General features: G+C 37.7%; 1 protein-coding gene across 2 annotated transcripts; it reads left to right on the top strand.

Moving 5' to 3' along the window:
* The first annotated feature begins 6,079 nt into the window (after positions 1-6,079).
* Positions 6,080-19,342, top strand: CUNH3orf14 (chromosome unknown C3orf14 homolog). Of its 2 annotated transcripts, none has more exons than XM_034997095.1 (5): positions 6,080-6,184; positions 6,884-6,964; positions 8,379-8,502; positions 17,143-17,217; positions 19,127-19,342. In XM_034997095.1, exons 2-5 carry the CDS (start codon positions 6,912-6,914, stop codon positions 19,256-19,258), a joined length of 384 nt encoding a protein of 127 aa, XP_034852986.1. In that variant the 5' UTR covers positions 6,080-6,184; positions 6,884-6,911; the 3' UTR covers positions 19,259-19,342. The 2 variants fall into 2 exon arrangements, with proteins under 2 accessions (XP_034852986.1, XP_034852985.1); XM_034997094.1 differs by having other exon boundaries at positions 6,881-6,964.
* The last annotated feature ends 594 nt before the right edge of the window (positions 19,343-19,936 follow it).

Genomic DNA, 19,936 nt, shown 5'->3' with positions numbered 1-19,936 from the left:
GAAAAATACGATTATAAAAATCAGCCAAATCCAAGTGTATATTTAAAGTTATCCATATTCTTACATTAAAAGTAACATTCATATTCAAATTTGAGATTTGTAAGAACAATCAATACAATCAACTCATCTTTCAATTTAATAAAGTCTGAAAAGCAGTACTAAAGGGATACTTAAGAGAAAAAAATCAGGTTTGAAAGTAAGATCTGATGCTCTAGCAAAAGAAATGTATTCATATAAAATGTTCAAAAAACTAGATAAAACACTGTCTCCTGCTGTTTTCATATAAATGAAGGATATGGGCAATTTTTTAAAAATTATCTGTCCCAAATGCATTAATCCACAACAGATTTTTCTGACAATATCTTTACATATCATTAGATCCTGAAGCAAAGAAGTTGCAATGTGGTAAAACTGCAACCCTTGTTCTTTCAAAGGAAATTATAAATTTTCAAGTGGATGCATACAGCAAACAATGATGATGAAGAAAACAGGCCAGCGCAAAAAGGCTCAAATTTTTTTCGTAAACACAGTCGCAGAGTATCACAAAAAGAGGGGAACTGCAGAATACAATGCTCCAAGTAGTCAAGTATGCATTAAGAAGGTTCTTAATTGCTTACTCAATAGTGGACTGAGAATGTTATAGGGTCCTAAGAGCAAAAAGGGGGGATAACATGGAGAAAATAAACAGGCAGGAGGGCTATGAAAGAGAAAATTCCTACTTCAAGAAAAGCCTGACCTAAAGAGTTTGAGAGAGACTAGTGAGTAAATTGAAAGCTGCTGGGAAATCAAGGAACCAGAATAAAAAAAAAAAAAAGTTTAAATTATACACAGCTGGAAGGGTGTCAGTTTAAGACAAAAGGATTTCTGTGAGCTTTAAATTACTGAAATTTGGGAATGAGGAACTATACATATTTACTATGTATACAACAGACAAATGATTTGCTAAGTTATCATGTGTGCTTTCAATTTTTAAAATTCTAATGCATTCTCAAGTGAATTTTAGAACTAGTGAGGTTTTTAAAAATTTTCTCTCCCAAGAAGGAAAAAGCTTATGCAAATTCTTACTGGAAATCTCTAGGAATGAGTGTAGTTTTATCAGCACAGTCTTGTTCTCTCAGCTAAGAATGTCTACAATGCAGGCACCAGCTGCGATAATGATTTCTCTGCTGCAGAGTTTTATCTGAATGGACCTAGATTGATAGCTGATTCATTGACAAAAGATCCTAAAGAAGTATCTGGCTGTAAATTCTCTTTGGTCAAAACCCATCCAGGGCCAATTTAAACCATTTCAGAGATACTATAAGTAAAGAATATTTTTCCATAGTGAAATGGACAATCTATAACTATAGAAAAAGATAAAAGTCTAAAGACTGTATTTCAAAGTGAAGAAAAGCAGAAACACAAGCAATTGGACCCACTTTGCCCAATTTCATCTGGGATTTCCTGAAACAAGGACAAAAAAAAACACTAACTCCATTTCAGGCATGAGTTCTTCATTTTCTTATTATTTGTCTACACAGAGTACAACCAAAGGAAGTCTAAAAAGAAGGCCTCTGTATAAACCGTAACAGAATTTACTGTTAGTAATTTGAAGTCTTTGATACGGTCAAGGATCCTGAGATTCTTTTGTTTCTTACTCTTGAAAGCTTGTCTTTCCTTTTTCATCCTCAAGCCTTTCTATTCTTTACTTACCAGTTTATCTTCTCCAGTACTTCCTTCTCTTTATTACTGCCAAACTTCTGTTTTCTAAGTCTCTGACACCAGGAATGAAATCTTCAAAATTGCGGGAAATGAGGAGAAAACATTCTTCTCAATGCTCCCCCTCCCCTGGCCCTCACCCTAGACATATCTTCATGCACACACTTCTGTACATACACATGCCTCCTGCACTTAGAAGACTTCATGGCCCGTCTTGCCACCTGATACACCCAATTACAAAAGCTGACCTCCAAATTTCACCCAGTTTTCAAAATTCACCTCAGCCTTCCAAAATGTCATCTACACTATTCCAGCTCTTGGTGCTCTCTCCTTTCTTCTCTAGCACCCTCATAATCTGCAGGACACTTTTTAGTTACACGTTCAATATTCTCTATATAATTACATACAATACTAACATCAAACAAGCCAAGGCTCATTTACTTACAGTGTGATCATAAGTCATGTCTCTAAGCCTCAGTTTTCTCAGCTATAAAAATGGGGATAGTAAGCTAGCAAGCAACGCTGTCCTGCTCCCAGGGTTGTTATGAGATTAGATGAGGTAAATCATACACAGTGCCTAGCACAGAATGAGCCCTCGATGAATATTAGTAATTTTTATATTGTCAGCCAAAATCCTCTAGCTTTTTGTGTATACCTTAAGAGCCTTCTAGGCTCCTGAGGGCAGGGACTAGATCTTAGAAATATTAATAAACACATCTTTAAAGAATTTATGACTAAAGAGCACAAGGTTTCTAAATAATGAGGCTAAGGGGACAATTTTAGCATGCTGGTGGAGAGAACTATACCAGGGTTAGGAAATATTGACTTCACTGCACATTTACAGAATGTCCCATTATGAGCCAGGCCTTACTTAGTAGGTTCTAATAATCTGCATGGTAGACCACGAATATCTCATTACAGGAAGTACACAAACTTACCTAATAAATAGAGAAGCTCTATATTGATAGACTGCAATTGCCAGAGACACTTCTTCTCCAGTCAGTTGTCTCACAAAAAAGATCAACTGGGGGCTGTCATGAAGATGGGAGCTATGACAGATCTTTAAGTGGAAAGTACTTTTTTGGGATGCTATAAGATGTATTATCACAGTCTATCTAGACAACCTCTAAGTGTCTGTGAGGTATTCCTGATTACCATTCTCCTAAAAGTTGCAAGAAAATTCCAAGGTATTCCTTGATTCACTCCTAGGGCAGAAAATGATCTAAAGAAGCTAGATTCAAACTTAAAAGGGCTGGGTTTGTCCCAATTGTGTCACTATGCAAACTTACATAAAGCAGAGAGAGGAACAAAGTTTGTTTTAAACAACATACACTTGCTTTAATGTGCAGCTTCTTTGTTCTCTATTTCATGCAACCCATTCAAACGTTTGTTTTTCTTCTTTACTAAGGCTGTGGAACAGCTAAATCAAAGGTCCTATCAACTGAAGACAGACCTCTCTTAAATTATGATGGAATTTCCATCCAGGATTTTTCAAGGCCATTTTAGTTGCTGAGGATACAGCAGCAAATAATCAAAAATACTTCTTAGGATGTTCGAATTCTAGTAGGAGTGCACTGATAAACACATGAACAAGTGATTGTAAAACGTGTTCAATAGTGTGTTCTGGAGAAAAACCAAGCAGGAGAAGGAGGGCAGAGAGAAAAGAAATGGAGGTTGCTATCTTATACTGAAGGTCCAGGGAACGCTTCTTCGAAGAGGTAGCATTGAAAGATGAGGCACTCAGTCTATATGGGTTTCTGGGGAACGGCTTTTCCAAGCAAAGGAACCATGAAGTGCCGTGGTCCTGAAGCAGGAGAGGAGTTTCAGGTAGATACTCTGGGATTTAAGAAATAAAAGACACCTGGACTGGAGTCCTAGCACTTGGCCCTTTACCAACTCAGTAACCCGTAGGAAGAAAACTTAACCTCTCTTGAATCTGTTTCTACATCTGAAATTAAGGATAGTACTTCGTGTCTCACCAAGTTATTTCAAAGGGAAAAAAAAAGGTTTAAGAACGCAATTTACAGCATTAATGGATTATTCCCAAGTGTGTGACCTGAGGCCTGTGAGAAATTTCCTCAAGGCTCTGCTGACTTCAAGCTCCGACCTAAATAAACTGCCATGCTGGTTTGCTCCTCTGTCAAAAGAGGATGATAGTCAATAGCCAAACTATGGAAAGAGCCAAGATGCCCATTGACAGATGAATGGAAAAAGAAGATGTGGTGTGTATATATATATATATATGCACACACACACATACACACAATGGAATATTATACAGCCATTAAAAGGCGTGAAATCTTGCCATTTGCGACATGGATGGAACTGGAGGGTGTTATGCTGAGCGAAATAAGTCAATCAGAGAAAGACATGCATCATATGACCTCCCTGATATGAGGAATTCTTTTTTTTTTTTTTTAAAGATTTTTTATTTATTTATTGAGAGAGAGAGAATGAGAGACAGAGAGCATGAGAGGGAGGAGGGTCAGAGGGAGAAGCAGACTCCCTGCCGAGCAGGGAGCCCGATGCGGGACTCGATCCCGGGACTCGGTCCCGGGACTCGGTCCTGGGACTCCAGGATCATGACCTGAGCCAAAGGCAGTCGTTTAACCAACAGAGCCACCCAGGCGCCCGATATGAGGAATTCTTAATCTCAGGAAACAAACTGAGGGTTGCTGGAGTGGTGGGGGGTGGGAGGGATGGGGTGGCTGGGTGATGGACACTGGGGAGGGTATGTGCTATGGTGAGCGCTGTGCATTGTGCAAGACTGTTGAATCACAGACTTGTACCTCTGAAACAAATAATACATTATATGTTAAAAAAAAGAAGAAGATAGTAGGAAGGGAAAAATGAAGGGGGGGAATCGGAGGGGGAGACGAACCATGAGAGACTAGGGACTCTGAGAAACAAACTGAGGGTTCTAGAGGGGAGGGGGATGGGGGGCTTGGGGGGGATGGGTTAGCCTGGTGATGGGTATTAAAGAGGGCACGTTCTGCATGGAGCACTGGGTGTTACGCACAAACAATGAATCATGCAACACTACATCTAAAACTAATGATGTAATGTATGGGGATTAACATAATAAAAAATTTTTTTAAAAACTAATGATGTAATGTAGGGTGATTAACACAACATAAAAAAAATAAAAGGATCTTTAAAAAAAAAAAAAAAGGATGATAGTACCTACGTCACCGGGCGTTGTAGGGGAAAGGCTGAGATAATTTACCTAAACACAGCGACGCACGCAAACCCCTCAAAACGTCCACGATCAATATTACTGTCCCTATGCGGGTGTGGGCAGGGGCTCCACTCCTCTGCTCTGCACCTGACAAACGGGGTGAAGCTCTCTGAGGCAAGGAGCTTTTACTGACTGTGCAGACCATTCAAACACTCTGGAGTAATTTGAAGGATTTTTCCCCATTTCCAAAATCTGTGACATTCTAGCTCCCCTCTCTAAAGCATATTCCAGTCTCAGTTTAAAAGACCTCGAAACTGAGCTACCACCAAACATTTCCGCAGGGCTCCGAACGACCGCTTGGGGAAATTCCTCCGCTGAGCACAGCACCGTCACCTTTCGCGCCAGAGGCCCGCCTTTTATAGCGACGTGATTACGTCACCTCGTCCCCGCGTGCGCAAAGATGGTGGCGTGACCACGCCCAGGCCTGTGCTGGGACCCAGCGTAACAGGCGCCTTTACGGATAAGGTGCGCGTGCGACTGGGTGAGTGAAGTCCCACCGCCTTACGGGCGGCCGGTGGGTGCCCTGACTGTCCGAGAGCAGCGTGGGTGCTCGCAGGGCCGGGGAGGAGGATGTTGTTAAAGGGGGAAGAGCTGGGGTGATGAGGAAAGGTCGTGAGTCCTCTGGATATCAGCAGGGAGTTGGAGTGGTTGCAGGGTTGAGGACTCTGAGGCCGTGCGGATCTTTGGTTCGAAAGGCAGAATTTATCTTGGGGTTTGTCTGGAGTGCTGATGGCGGGCGTTACGGAAAAATAAGTTACCGTGGACTAACTTTCCGAGATTTCCTTGACGCTGCATTCGAAAGGGGGAGGAAGGCGGTGACGATTGGTCCGTAGTGATCTTAGAGGATAAGTATCTGTAACTAGATCCTTGCCGGCAAGCGGGCGAGCGATTGCTGTCCGCGGTGCTGAACGCAAGACATTGGTTCCTTTAGAAGGAAACCCGTTGAGGGCAGGGCAGCGTTTCCTTGCCCTTGGCTGGGCTCAGTGCCCTACACCTCCATGTATGTGCAGTGAAGGAAGAGCTCAGTCTATCAGCGCTGGACGCTCAGAGATTAGCGACAGTGTTTAAATCGTAAAATTTAGGAAAGCCAGTGCTTCGCTCCAGGAAAAGAATTTCATTCCTGTTTTTTCTCCCTTAGGACAGTCACCTTCAGCTTTTGCACGAACCAGATGATTTGCCATCAGGCTCTGAGCCTTCAAAGCACTTCACTTGATCTTCATCTGTATTGGCCCAAGCTCTTCAGTCAAGGTGAGCTTGCTCATGTGCCGTTAAAATGGGCTTTCCTAAACTCCCCAAATGGAAGTCCTGAGCACCCAGGGTAAGGTGAAGAGACCAGTTGGGCTTTTCCCCGCCAGTTATACATGAAAAATACTTTATTTGGAAAAGAGATGATAGAACTGGGCAGTCTTCCAATAAAGGAAAGACCATGAGTTTCCAGTTGGTTCTTACACTTGTTTGCCTTTCTATGTGTGTGTGCACATGCATAAGGGATGGTATTCCTGTGTTGAATTTTACAGAGTGGATTTTTTTCTTTCTGTTGATTCAATAAAATGTATACTAGTCTTAGTACCAGCTACTTGTTTGTTTTCAATTCAGATTAAGGTTAAAGTGTGAGGAAGTTAAGAGGACGAAATGTGAAGTATGTTGAGTTTACCTGATTCATGGTGTTTTTGGCTGCATCTGGCATACGAAAAACTGCATCATAAATAAAAATGGTTTTAAATGCATTCTTTCATTTTATACATTATATCTCAATTTTTATTTTTCTCTTCTGAGAGAACCAATGGGTTGAGGTAATAAAACAATCAACTGCTGTAAAGCTGAGGACATTAAAGTAACTTTAAATGTTTTTATTATTTAGCAGAAAGCTTATAAGGCAGCTTTGACTAAAGCTGCTGTAAAGCTGAGGACATTAAAGTAACTTTAAATGTTTTTATTATTTAGCAGAAAGCTTATAAGGCAGCTTTGACTAAAGATGACATCCTTGTTTGCTCAAGAAATTCGCCTGTCTAAAAGACATGAAGAAATGTAAGTTGTTTTTTTTTTTTAAGGCTTATCTAAATGAATAAATTGTACTGGCTTTGTTAGTGAAATATTGTGTGCACAGAAGACTTAAGTCTGAAAGTGCGTCATTTAAATTTTCTGACACTTGAGAGATTTTGGTGTTAGGGAATGTCACTGTCTTTTAAGAATAACAAAGATTAAAAGGTATGTTCTCTTCTTACAATTCTTACTATTATCTAGATAAATTCACCCTTCTCACCTTTCTAGGTTTCTCACTGATATTTAATGGACTTCTGTACACCTCTTACCCAGGGCAGGCTTCATGAGTATGTGACCTGTGTACTCACAGTCCCTGTACTTGGTTTAATGCTCTAATGTTGCTGTCTTGAAATTTCTAATAGTTTTTTTTTTTTTTAAAGGAGCCCCACATTTTCACTTTGCATTAGGCCTTGCGAACTACATAACCAGTCCTGCACTTATACTTGATATTAACCTTCTCTACCTCTTTCTGTGGGCTCTCATGTTTTCCTTTAATTAATTACCAGGCCCTCTTCCTTGGCTTTCTAAGATCTTTCCCTTATAAAAATGTTGAAATTACTCAATTTTAATTCTACCCTCAAGAACAGCCCTCTGAAACATAGCATTTCTTAAGAATCTCCACAACTATCTGGAAAGTGGTTAAACTGTTATATATATCACATGTATTTTTTTATCATCTGACATTTTTTTAATCAATCATTTAAGGGGACCAAAAAAACTTGTAAAATGAGCATTTGACCAATGAGAAATTTTTAAAGTATATTATATATAAAAAAAGTAGTTTGATAATTTACTTACAACTTTTTACATCTTTCTTCAATTACTGTTTCACCTTGTTGTGAGTATGCATACATACACACAGCCTCTCACTCATATATGGAGCCATCATCTTTCTCTTGGAAAAAGAGGAAAAAAATATTTTTATTGCTTCTTCAAACATATGGAAGTTTAGCGCAATTCTAAATGTGTAACATGAGATTCAGGGGTATTGAAGTGTTAAGCAGAAGGTTTCGTATAGCAAGTTATATCAATGTATGTGTGTGGGGAGGTATATATAAGTATGTGTACAAAGGGATATGTATTACAGTTTGCATTTTCACCAAAAATTAAAACATGTTTTTAACACTCTAAAATAATTGCAAAGACCATAGAGGCTAAAAAAACAGAAGCATGTACTTACGATAGATATGTTAATGAAAATAAGAATAATTTTACCCAGATTTAAGACTTACTGAACTATCTAAGTTTTCCACTGTCTTATTAATGGACATAATAATTGGTTTTCAAAATAGGTTGAACTTGAAGTGAGGTACAATTAAGAAATACATTTTTTTATGTCAGTCAAGCAAAAAATGTACCCTTTTAAGAAAAACTTTATATAATCTTCATTTTTTTCTAGAGTATCACAAAGATTAATGTTACTTCAACAAATGGAGAATAAATTTATAGACGAAAACAAGGAAAAGGCATCTCAGATGCAAGCAGCTGAGACTGCTTTTAAAAGGAACCTTGGTCTTTTAATGGTAAGTTTCCATGACTTAAGTATAGAGATTTTTTTTCCCACTTTTGCAAAAAAAGGTTTTAAGTGAATTTCATAATTTTGATATATATACTTTGTTTTGAGTAATAAATACAATTAATGAAGTACCATCTAGTTTTCAAACCCATGTTAGTTGGATATGTTGCATATGGATTCTTTTTTAAATGAAAAAATAAAAGTTTGTTTAACCTAAGTGTTTTTAATCAACCAGAAGAACCAATGACCATAGAAGAAATTTAAAGGTCACCTTTGTGCAAGTAATAAATACAAGATGTAACTTTCCATCTTCCATCATCTTTATTTATAGGGAGATCCTAAAACCCTATGAAGTACCTATAATGTTTTTAGATCCAACTCAAAACTATTTAACATCATAAAAACAAGAACAATTTGATTTTGCCCTACTGGGGCCACAGTCAGCACGTAGAATTCATATCTAAGATAACAGATTTCCCAGATCTCTCTTGATACTGATGGAGGAGGTGGTCAAAGTATGTGATTGCGCAGGGCCCCACCATTTGGCCAATGTGCCCATTTGGAGTAAAATCATATGTGTAACATTTTTGGCTGCTTGCTATACTTTGCTTCCAGAATTGTATGGCTTCATCCATAATTAAAACCCTAAAGTTTGCTTCCACTCAAGCTTCCAAGAGATCCTATGACTAAAACATTTGGGAGGAAGGCTATATTATTTAAGTTATAAAGCAGTGTTTTCAGTTTTTTATTGTTAAATATTTTCATCGATAGGCATGATATAGTTATCTTATGTAGTCACTAGAGGATAAAGGAAGAGGAAAATTCAGTTATCTTCTCAGCTTCTGGCAGTTTGATCCACAGTAATTTAAGTCACAGCCATAGTGCTACCAAAGCATTCTATGTTGCCATATGTCTTACTTGCCCAATGGTGTTTGCAATATTTATTTTTAAATGGAAATATATAGGATAATCTGGAATTTGCTGTGAAAAGTCAGAAAAACTAAATTAGAAGCCTTGAAGGCTTGATCGCTACTTACCTGCAATGAGTACAGGTACTATTTGGATTTTTCAATTATCTTCCTTTTAGTGAGCAAGTATTTGGTGAAAGCCCAGAGGGGCCTTACTACTGAGCTAGTTCTGAGCAGAAAGTGGAGTTAACAAAATAATTCAGAGTTCTTTACATCAAATAGCTGACAGGCTTAACTGATGACATAAGGTTGTCACACGCAACATATGAGACCTGAGTTGATCGAACATTAAGTTATGTGGAATCCTTAGCACTTTAGAAGTACGTATTAAAAAAAAAAAAATCACTGAAAGCTAGAGTATCCTAACAAGTCTGAGGAGGGAAACTAAGCTGGAGCTGTATTTGAATAGGCAGAATGCAAAATATTCCACTGCATTCTTACAGAAGAACCAAGACCAGAAGAATGAGTAGCCCTGTTAGTGTCCATGGGACCCTGAGCTAACTGGCTTGTAAAGTTATGGGAAACAAGGTTGGATATGTTTTGTGAGACCAAGTGAAGAAGTTGAGACCTGATACATAGGCATAATACAGTACTAAAAGTGTTAGAGCAAAAGAAAAATAGAGACTTATATAAGAAGCATATGGGTATTTAAGAAAGATTCATTTCCTATTTAGATGCAATGTGATTTGCAGAATGGAGAGATTAGATTTAAGGAGAATAGCTAAGAAATCATTGCCATATCTGGAAGGAAGATAATGAACCTAGTTTCATAGTCATTAGAAACAAGTTTGGATGGTGTTTTTTCCCCGGATTATAAAAGTAATATATTCTCACTGTAAAAAACTGGAAAGAGCCAAGAAGATGAAATAGCATACTTTCCATATCATCCCACCCAGCTTGAAATTAATGTTTTTGTATATTTCCTTTTAGTCTTTTAGTAAGCATTTACTGAGCTCTTATATCCCAGGTACAGTGCTTGCTGTAAGACAGGCAGTCTCTTCCCTTTTTTTTTTAAGCATACTTTGAATACTTGTATATGCAATTTTTTTAATCCTGCTTTCCCTCTTACTATTTTGTTTTAAACTTTGGAAATAATTTTAAGGGCTGTACCATAGAGGTTATCATGAAAGTGACCTAAATAGGACTTGATCACAGAATTTTCAGGTGGGAGAAACTTTAAAAAGCACATAGATTAGATTTTCACTTAAGGTTGTTTGTTTTTTTTTTTTTTTAGCATAAAAACTTTTTTTCCAAAGATTTAAAATAGGTAAAAGTGGACCTGCTTTGGCCAAAGGCCCATCCATTCAGCCCCTCCTTGCCTGTTCTATTGTGATCTAAGGGATGGTGAAAACCACTGACTGTGCTGATCTCCTAATTTATAGAAGAGGAAACCATAAAGTGACTACTCCTAATACCCCCTCCCTGTCAAGAACAGGTTCAGTTACATCAAGATATGTACTTAGGTACAGAATACACTTTAAAAACGGTTCCACTGAAACTTGGAAATATTCCTATAAAGATACTAACAAAATAAGTATAAGCTCTATTACCATCCTTTATTTGACCTATTTAGATGCTCTAATATAAGAAACACTAACATGGAGTGAGCTTTAATTTTTGGAAAGTAAGATATAACCCTAGTATTTTTAACTGATAAGGCCATATACTTAGCAAAGCCAAAGTTGTTTAAAACTAGTATGAGTTGAGTAAAATTAACAGATAAAATGTAACCATTCAAAAATCTATAACAATCCTATATATACAAATGGAAAATATGAAATCACATTCACATTAGCAATGAACTTATAAAATATTTGGGAATGCTCTAAACAAGGAATATGCATGATTGGTATAAAGATAATTCTTAACTTCAATGGGAGATTTAAAATTTAAATGGAGACACATGCCTTAATCCTGATGGGGAAACTATTATTTTTCTAAAATCAGTAGTCACAGTGTTTTTAGATTTAAAAATAGCCCCACCAAAATCTGCATCTAACGCAACAAAATTTCTCTAAATGTATTTGGAAAAATAAAAGAATGTTTAAAAATGGGAACAATAACAAAAAGACTAATCCCAAAGGTTCAAGCATAATAGTAAAAGAATGGACATGAATTTAAGTAGTGAAGAAAACTCAAACTGAGGGTTTAGTCAGTAAATATCACAGATGATAATGGATTGTTAGTTTCTGCTAGTTTCCCTATTACATTCATAAAATAAAATGTGTCTGCCTTTTAAAAACAAACATGATTGGTACAGATTTGGAAGAGAAAGAGAATTTTGTTTCTATAAATACTTCCATGAGGTAAACTATCATCTGTTTGACCTCGTTCCCCATCCCACCCACCCCCCACCAGCAAAATTTAGTTTAACCCAAAAAGGCAATCTTGTGGCAGTGAGCATCACTTCATGAGGAAGCTGGACAAACATTCCAGGGTGAGAAAGAATGGGAGTGTGCCACAGCAGATTAGACATAACGGCATATCCTGGAGGCCTTCTTGGAGAGGCTGACAGTAACAGCCTTCAACAAACTGCACCCCCCACACCACACCCCCCTGGCCAGTGACTTACAGGACCCAGTCTCTCCTCTTTCCTCCTCACACTCCTCACTTTCTCCAATTCAGTGAAGAGCGAGTTTAATGAATGCGTAAGGGTTCCTTGAGCCAATGACCCTGTATCTCATGCTTTAGGATCTTCTTTTTTCATTCCCAGAAATTGCCCCTTCAGCAGATTAAAAGATTAAACCCAGTCCAGCTATGGATGGCTTCACTGTATATATTTACAGGAAGATATGTATTGCTGGGTTGGGAGGAAGGGACATGTCTAGGAAGGGGGAAAGAAAGAAATCTCAGTACATGACTTTTTGTGCTCATAGTTTACCTTTCCTAATCATGAGTCAACTCATTTACAGAGGCTACTGAATCCTGCCATAGAGTAACATTTATATCACCATTCATCCTGGAAACTTGTTTTTTAATTGTTACAAAATATTTCAAACCTATGTGGAAGGAAGAATAGAAGAATGTACTTCCATGTGCTTATCACCCAGATTCAATAATTTTCAAAACACAGCCCATCTTGTTTCATTTACACTCGTCACCTTCACCTGCAGCCCGTCAAATTATGTTGAAGCTAACCTTCAGACATCACATTGTTTAATCTGTAAATATCACGTCTTTTTCATCAGTGTTTATCACCCAAAGATAAGGGCTATTTTAAGTACAATCGCAATACCATGATCCATCTAAGAAATTAACAGTAATTCCTCAAATTTTCAGTCAGGATTCAGATCTCCCTGATTAACCTGTTTTTACATTTGTTTGAATCCGGATCCAAATAAAGTCTAGTACGTAATTGATTGATGGGTCTCTCAAATCTCTAAAAGTTCCCTCTGCCTTTTTTTTTTTTAACGCCCTTTTAATTTGTTGAAGGAATTGGCTCATTTCTCCTAGTTTCCCACACTCTGAATATTACTAATTACATTGCTGAGGCATCACTTAGTAAGTTCCTTTGTTCCCTGTAATTCCCATAAATTGATAGAAGTTGTGTTATGCAACAGAAACATAATGCAAGTAATTTTAAGTTTCTAGTAACAACTTTTTAAGTTTTTATTTAAGTAATCTCTACACCCAACGTGGGGCTCGAACTCATGACCCCAAGATCAAGCATCCCATGCTCCTCCCAACTGAGCCAGCCAGGCACCCCCCTAGTAACCACTTTTAATAAAGTTAAAAGACACAGATTAAATGAAATGTATTAAAATTAATTTCGTATTTCAAATGTAACTGCTATTAAAAGTTAGTAAATATTTTATGTTTTTTTCCTCACTGAGCCTTCAAAATTCAGTGTGTACTTTACATTTACAGGGCTCCTCAATTCGGACTTATCACATTTCAAGTGCTCAGCAGCCACTGAGCCTAATGGATATTACATTAACAGTGCAGATCTAGAGCCCTGATCAGATTCAGGTTCAATGTTTTGGGAAAGAACACTTTGTAATGCCTGGTTGTCTTTCTGGAATGTTAGCAGTCACTGATGATCATGGCCTAGATATGTTCATTAAGGGTTGCAAAAAGTGATATTCAAATTCTTCTATTCCTTCTCATTCAATTGCTGATAATTTATAAAAAGATAAATGTCCCCTCATCAATTATTTGGTTACACTTCATATAGGAAAAAGCATAATCAGTGCTTGATTCTTTCTCTGTACTTAATTTTCAAAAATAGTTTGGTTCTCTAGTATCCTCCAGAAGTGACCAATTAGACGTTGATGCTCTTAAATACGTCTGTGATTTGAAAGGTCTCGACCCACGTCAATTTGCATTCCCAGTGATGCTCAAATTGTCCCATTTTTACCAAGTGGGAGCCTCCATGTTAGCTCCTGAATGCCTTTGACGTGATCTTAACATGCTTTGATAGTTTTTCTTTCTGCTGTGATATCTTCCAGGCCATCACTTGCTGCTTAGACCTAGAATTGGCCATTGCTCCAAGGAGCCCTGGATCCTTTTGATGGGAATATATGTTTAGAGCCCTTAATCTGGGTTCTAGGGATGTTTATTACAACTTGTTTTTAAAGATAAAATTCATCAAGAGCTCATATCAATAATTCCATTTTGATTACATGATTGTAAGACTTTTAACTTAAAATCATCAATACTTTACCTCTAACTTTTTCCCCCCTCAAACCAAAAATCTCAGTTCCTAAATAATTTTCCAGTACTAACATAACTACTCATTTACTTTATCCCATCATAGAGACAGCACTACCAGCAACAATATGATTATGGAGTATGGCTTTCAGTCAGATACTTTTTATAATTCTTTTTGTCCTTGGGGTAGATCTCACTACAGATGCTCAGTCAAAATACTGTGTTCTAAGACCACCTGATGTACTTTTTCTTGATGTGGTTATGCCACCAACTAGATGGCAGTTAGATTTGTTTCCTTTTGTTTTTAATTTTTAGGGATTGCTTTTTCCTTTGGTTCTGTAACTGTATAAATTTGTAAATGGTCTAGTGGCAGATCTATAAGACAAGATAACAAGGTCTGGTCAGGTAAGTCTAGCCTCTCTTCATTTGCTTTTTTTCCTTTTCTCCCCTCATCCCCTTGGGTAATTTTTTTTTTTTTTTAAGTTTTTCATTTATACTCAGGAAACTTTTGACACCTTAGTCATTTATGTATATAATGAATATTTAAGTGTTTAGTACATGCCCTGCACTTTGTTAGATTCTCGGATGCTTAAAGATTGTATGAGACAGTCCGTACCTTCTGGCAGCATATAGTCAAACAGAAGGTTCTTAATTGGAAGTAATGGGATATAACTCGCTACAGAAGGCAGAGATTTTTCAGTCAGGCTAAGGAATTCATACTTTATCCTCTGTGTAGTGGGTCTCTTTTTTTTTAAATCTATGTAAAGACATATTTAAAGTAGTAATTTTAGAAAAGCTAATCAATTCCGTATGTGGTTAAAGTAAAATGAGATACAGTCCAAGTACGTATTTGTTGAACCAGTGAGTGAGATAATAAGACCACAGCACTGAGAATGGCATGGACAGGCTAGAGGAGACATCCTGCAGGAATCATCTATGGACCTTTGGAATTTTTAAATGTCAGGGAAAAAGAATAATTGAAGGTAGAAGATACAGCATACGTGTCTGGGGGAGTAGAACTCCCACTATTGTACATTCAGAACACTCAGTAGGAATAAGGGGAGTTTAGTTTTATTAGGTTGAGAAATAAGGGCTGGGAAGAAAAGTTATCTATCCCTCTACATTAATAGTTGAAACTAGGTAAGAGACAGTCTTGGAAAGAGAAAAAGTAAAAAGAGGAGGACAGATGTCACAAATCTTAGAAAGCCCACACTTAGGATTAAGAAGAGAAAAAGGAGCCAGCTACAGAGAAAGAGAAGTAGGAGTCAGAGAGGTAAGCAAAACATCTAAGAAAGTAAAATCTCACTTACGAAAGAAGTTCTCTGGAGGGGTGATAATCCCTTGCCGACAGGCTGTAGAGAGGACTGTCAAGTTACTAACCAGAGGCCACAGATCCCTGCTCATACCTACTCTTTCACTGCAAATCTGCTCTTCTAGGAGAGATAGCCAATATCCTTATTTTCAGGTCTGTAAGAGAAGTGTTTATCATCTTGTCTGCAGGTGCTGGTGGCACCTAGATCTACCACCAACAATAAACTTACAACTGTTCTTATAATGAGGTCAGTGGAGCTGTGAATCTATTGTTTGCTTGATTTATGAGAGTCAAAAGTAATTTTCCCAGGATCTTGTAAAATCTCAGTGTAATCACAGAAGAGTTAATCTTCGCTCTCTGTTGTAGCATCAGCATCAAAAGCTCTTTAGCGTGCGTCTTGGCCATAAACTTCTGGTCGGGAAGAGATGTTGCTAATAGACGGGCTTTTTAGCCCTAAATTGACGGTTTTCCCCTTCAAATCACCTTCTTCAAGACAGCAGGTGCATTAATGGTTGTGCAACTTTGGGGAGTCCCTTTAGGGAATTTCCTGTTTTTCCCTTTTACATTTCACACCCGTTCCTTGCTCCCGCCACTGCCATCTGCTCGCTCTTTTCTCCTGTTCAGCATTGGATTCTTCACACCCCACTCCCACGTCCTTTTCCATCTCTCTCCGTCTGTCCAACAGCCCTGTACTTAGATTGCTCCAATGCTTGTACATGGATCAGAGAACTTTCTCTTTTTGATCAACTCACTGAGCTCAAGGGAGAGACAAAATTTACACGGCCTCCAGCCAAGGCCTCTGTGAACTTGACAAACATAAACAAGCACTAGACAACATAGGTGCCAGTTTGGGGAGCATGAAACAGAGCTCCAGTGTTTCACTGACAACTTAGAGAGCCCTACATTTCTGGGCCTGTACTTCATCCACATATCAAGGTTACATCTTTACCCGGGTAAGCATGAAGTGTGATTACCCCTGCATGAGCTACAACCGTAAGAGAACATGCATACACCCACAAGTCACACTGCAGATTAAAGCACAGGGCTTAAACGTCATCAGCTGAATGATGCACGACCCAGCCATAAAGCTGGCCATCGAGAATGCCCCAGAAATTGAGTCCTAAAAATCTAGAGTCTAGTGAAAAGGTTCTTGTTCCAAAGTACTGAGGTACCTCATGGACTTTCTTTTGAATATGTGGAGGATTTATGTAAGTATAAAATTAAAAAATAGAATACTGAACAGATGAAATGTGTGACATTAATACACCATTTGCATGATCTGGACTAGAACTCTTCACTTGTAAGGTTAGTCAGTGTGGGGCTGACTATCTGACTGTTTTTAGTATCTGAATATTTGACCGTTTTATCTATCTGGCTGTTCTTATTGGTTTTAGAGCTAAGTTAGTGTCCTGAGCAGTTTTGGAAGAAGGTCCTTTTTGCCAGAATTATTGGCATTTACTATTTTAAATGAAAAGGAAGATCTTGAAAGTCCTACCCACCCCACCCCCACTTTTTATTGTAAAACAAGAAACGCTGCTCTCTCTATTGAAACTGATTAAGTAATGATCAGTCCTCCTATTTCAATGCCCTTCCTTCAGTTCAGACGGTATATCCAGAGAAAAGCTGAGATTCGGGATATAGACATTGCTATTACAGGTGCCATTTGTTTGTGTTACGTAAGTACATTTTGTTTCTAAAACACTGATACCTATTATAGGATATAGAAGCCGCAGCAAAGTCTCTACAGACCCGGATTCACCCAATCCCGTCACCAGAGGTGGTTTCTCTTGAGGTGAGACTCTTAAAGAACAAATGTATAGGAAGAGACCCCATTCTGTTAGTAGTACATTATAAGTTAATTGTGGTTATGTGTATTTCCCAGATTTATTTATTCGGTAAAATAAGATGTGTCTGATTGATCCTTACATGTCCACAGTGCTGTGCTTTTTACACAGTAGGTAATTGATAAGCATCTTGATTTTTAAAAATTTATCAAGCGAAAATTTTATAAAGATCCGATATCTTTTCATCTAGAAACACATATCCTGTTAAACCGTAACAGACAGTAGACAGTATGCACTAAATCTTAAGATGACAGCATGCCTAACCAAAGTGCTTTTCCTGTTGGCTAATGTTAGCAGTTCAGTCCCTTCACCAAATTTCAACCAAAGCTATTTAAATGCATATTATCATGCAGCATAGTGTGGCTTTTGTCTGTTTTATTTTGCTCAGTTCAAGAACAGATTGGGAAGACTGTTGGCAAAAATAAACCCTATTTGGTATATGAATATATCTGTGATGAAAGAAAATTTACTACATATAGAATAGTTTAATTTTATATTCTTAATGACCTTTTTCAAATACAGTTTTGCTTGCTGCCTAAGCAGGGATGTTGAATAGACTCAAAATTAAAGGCTGAGAAGTTGCCCTTCCATTTTCTGTGTCATCTAGAGTAATAAGGAAAGGCAGTGATCAAGGATAGAAAGAACTGTGGTACAAAGTTGTGCCCTGGGCATGTCTTTTTCTTCGTTGAATTCTCCAATACCTTACTCTGGCCTATACGGGGCCCACACAATAGGGGTTAATCCAGCCGTGAATGGTGGAGAAACTCCCAACCACAGGCCTTGGTTGGTATTTTTCTTAGCTAGTCTTGCACAGCAGGATGACCTCTATTTTAAGTGTGTCAGGCTGTTCCTTGGACCACATGCACAGATGGGCAGATATGTAGAACAACTCACAATTTCAACTTTCAGAACTCCTGTACCTTGTTAACGTGCAGAGTGAATCCTTACGTGCTCTAAATGCCATGTAATTCTTTGGCTGAATTCCCCAAAATGAGATTGATAGTGATGATCCAATCTAAAATGCCCTCCTAGGATACAGAGCTTTTGGCAGTTTACTTTTCTTAGGCCTCCTTAGGGCAGTCACCCAAAAAAACATCAAAGCTTGTAGATATTACATGGTGATCTTGCCTGAGCTTTTATAGCTTATAGACTTGCTATAGTCAGGCCAATAATACAGTGTCTCAACTTCCAAGTTACTGGAATTAAAAATGGTTACATGATACTAGTATTATTTTCTCCATATACCAAAAAAAAAAAAAAATGGGAAGAAATTACATTTTACCATATCGAGTACTCTTCTAAAAGATATACTGGATGCATATTTTAAGTGTTTTTTCCCCATATAATTAAGGAGTCAATTTACCTGAGTCCTGTACTAGAACATACTGGTTATGTTTCATTTCCTGATCTCATCCCAGGTGAAATCTTTTTATGTCAGTTAAAAAGCAGTTGCTCATGCCTAATCATTTCATTGTAATAATTTTAGTATGGGTAATCATTTGGTATGGAATTTGGAAGAGTAAACAAAAACATTTAATGATTGTAGCCATAAGTGATACCACTGGTAATAATCACACGGTTGGCCACAAGAGGGCGTGTAAAATCACAATAAAATCCCATCACCTGTAATTCTGCCAGGCTCTGGTTTTACTGAGAAATTTGAAAATTAACACTAGTAAGTAGCCAGATTTCTTTCTAAAATTAACATAAAATATTCTGTAGAGGAAGTACATTCTACGTATATGTGTATGTAGAGGCACACACACACTTCAGTGAATAAACATTTAGACTATTATGAAGAGCCAAGTTCAATTGCTTGATATGCTTTTTTACTTTTGGATGTTGTTTTTTTTCCAGACTCTTTACTGGGCATCAGTAGAAGAATATATTCCCAAATGGGAACAGTTTCTTTTAGGAAGAGCACCATATCCTATCGGTGTTGAAAATGAAAATGAAGCAGAAAATACCGTTCAGAATGAGGCGCAGTGATAACTTCTTCACATACTCTTTTCAAAAAAATCTGTTTAGTACAGCTGAATATTAAAGAATATACGGGTCATTTCGGGTACCTTAGGAATCGAATATGTTCATATTGTCCCATTACCTCCTCAATGACATGAAGATAGGAGAATCGGCTGACAAGTCTCAGGTTCTATCACTTTGAGACCTACTATTACTTCAGGGTCACGAATTTGCTTTCTGCTAATCCCATGGAAGTGTTAAGAGCTAATATTGAAAAGTGGACTGTTTATTAAGTAAGTCACTAAATAAGTGTTGTGTGTCATTTTTTTAAAAAAAATCATTTATTGTCATTCTCATCTAAACAGTGAATACTGGTTGTTCTGATTTTACATTTTCTAGAATTGTTTTGGTTATTTCTTTATGGGGATCGGGTTTAGCACAGGATCCCAGTAGCTGTTGGCCCTTTTAACAAATGGAAAAAATAGAGGTATTTAACTGCTTCAGTATAGTATTTATTAGACAATGGGTTCATGGGATTTTGTCCCTCATAGATAATCAAACCTCTGAAGGTTCTGGAGGAAAGAACTAAACTACAAAGCACTCGAGAAGTAGCCAGTTTCAGGGGGGCTCAGACTTAGTCCTGAAAAAGGTCACCTATTAGAGCTGGGAATGGTTATTGGATTTTGACTTGGTTATTTAAGGACT

Source organism: Mirounga leonina, unplaced genomic scaffold (genome assembly GCF_011800145.1).
Source record: "Mirounga leonina isolate KUSES-001 unplaced genomic scaffold, KU_Mleo_1.0 Mir_94, whole genome shotgun sequence".
NCBI classification, from domain to species: domain Eukaryota; kingdom Metazoa; phylum Chordata; class Mammalia; order Carnivora; family Phocidae; genus Mirounga; species Mirounga leonina.
Note: the sequence above shows the minus strand (reverse complement) of the source record. Positions and strands in the feature narration are given on the sequence as shown.

Bases quoted from the DNA above. Each gene is read 5' to 3' on its own strand.
- CUNH3orf14 (XM_034997095.1), top strand. From the start codon at position 6,912: ATGACATCCTTGTTTGCTCAAGAAATTCGCCTGTCTAAAAGACATGAA. The intron at 6,965-8,378 runs GTAAGTTGTTTT...ATTTTTTTCTAG, and splicing joins TCTAAAAGACATGAAGAAAT to AGTATCACAAAGATTAATGT. The intron at 17,218-19,126 runs GTGAGACTCTTA...TTTTTTTTCCAG, and splicing joins CAGAGGTGGTTTCTCTTGAG to ACTCTTTACTGGGCATCAGT.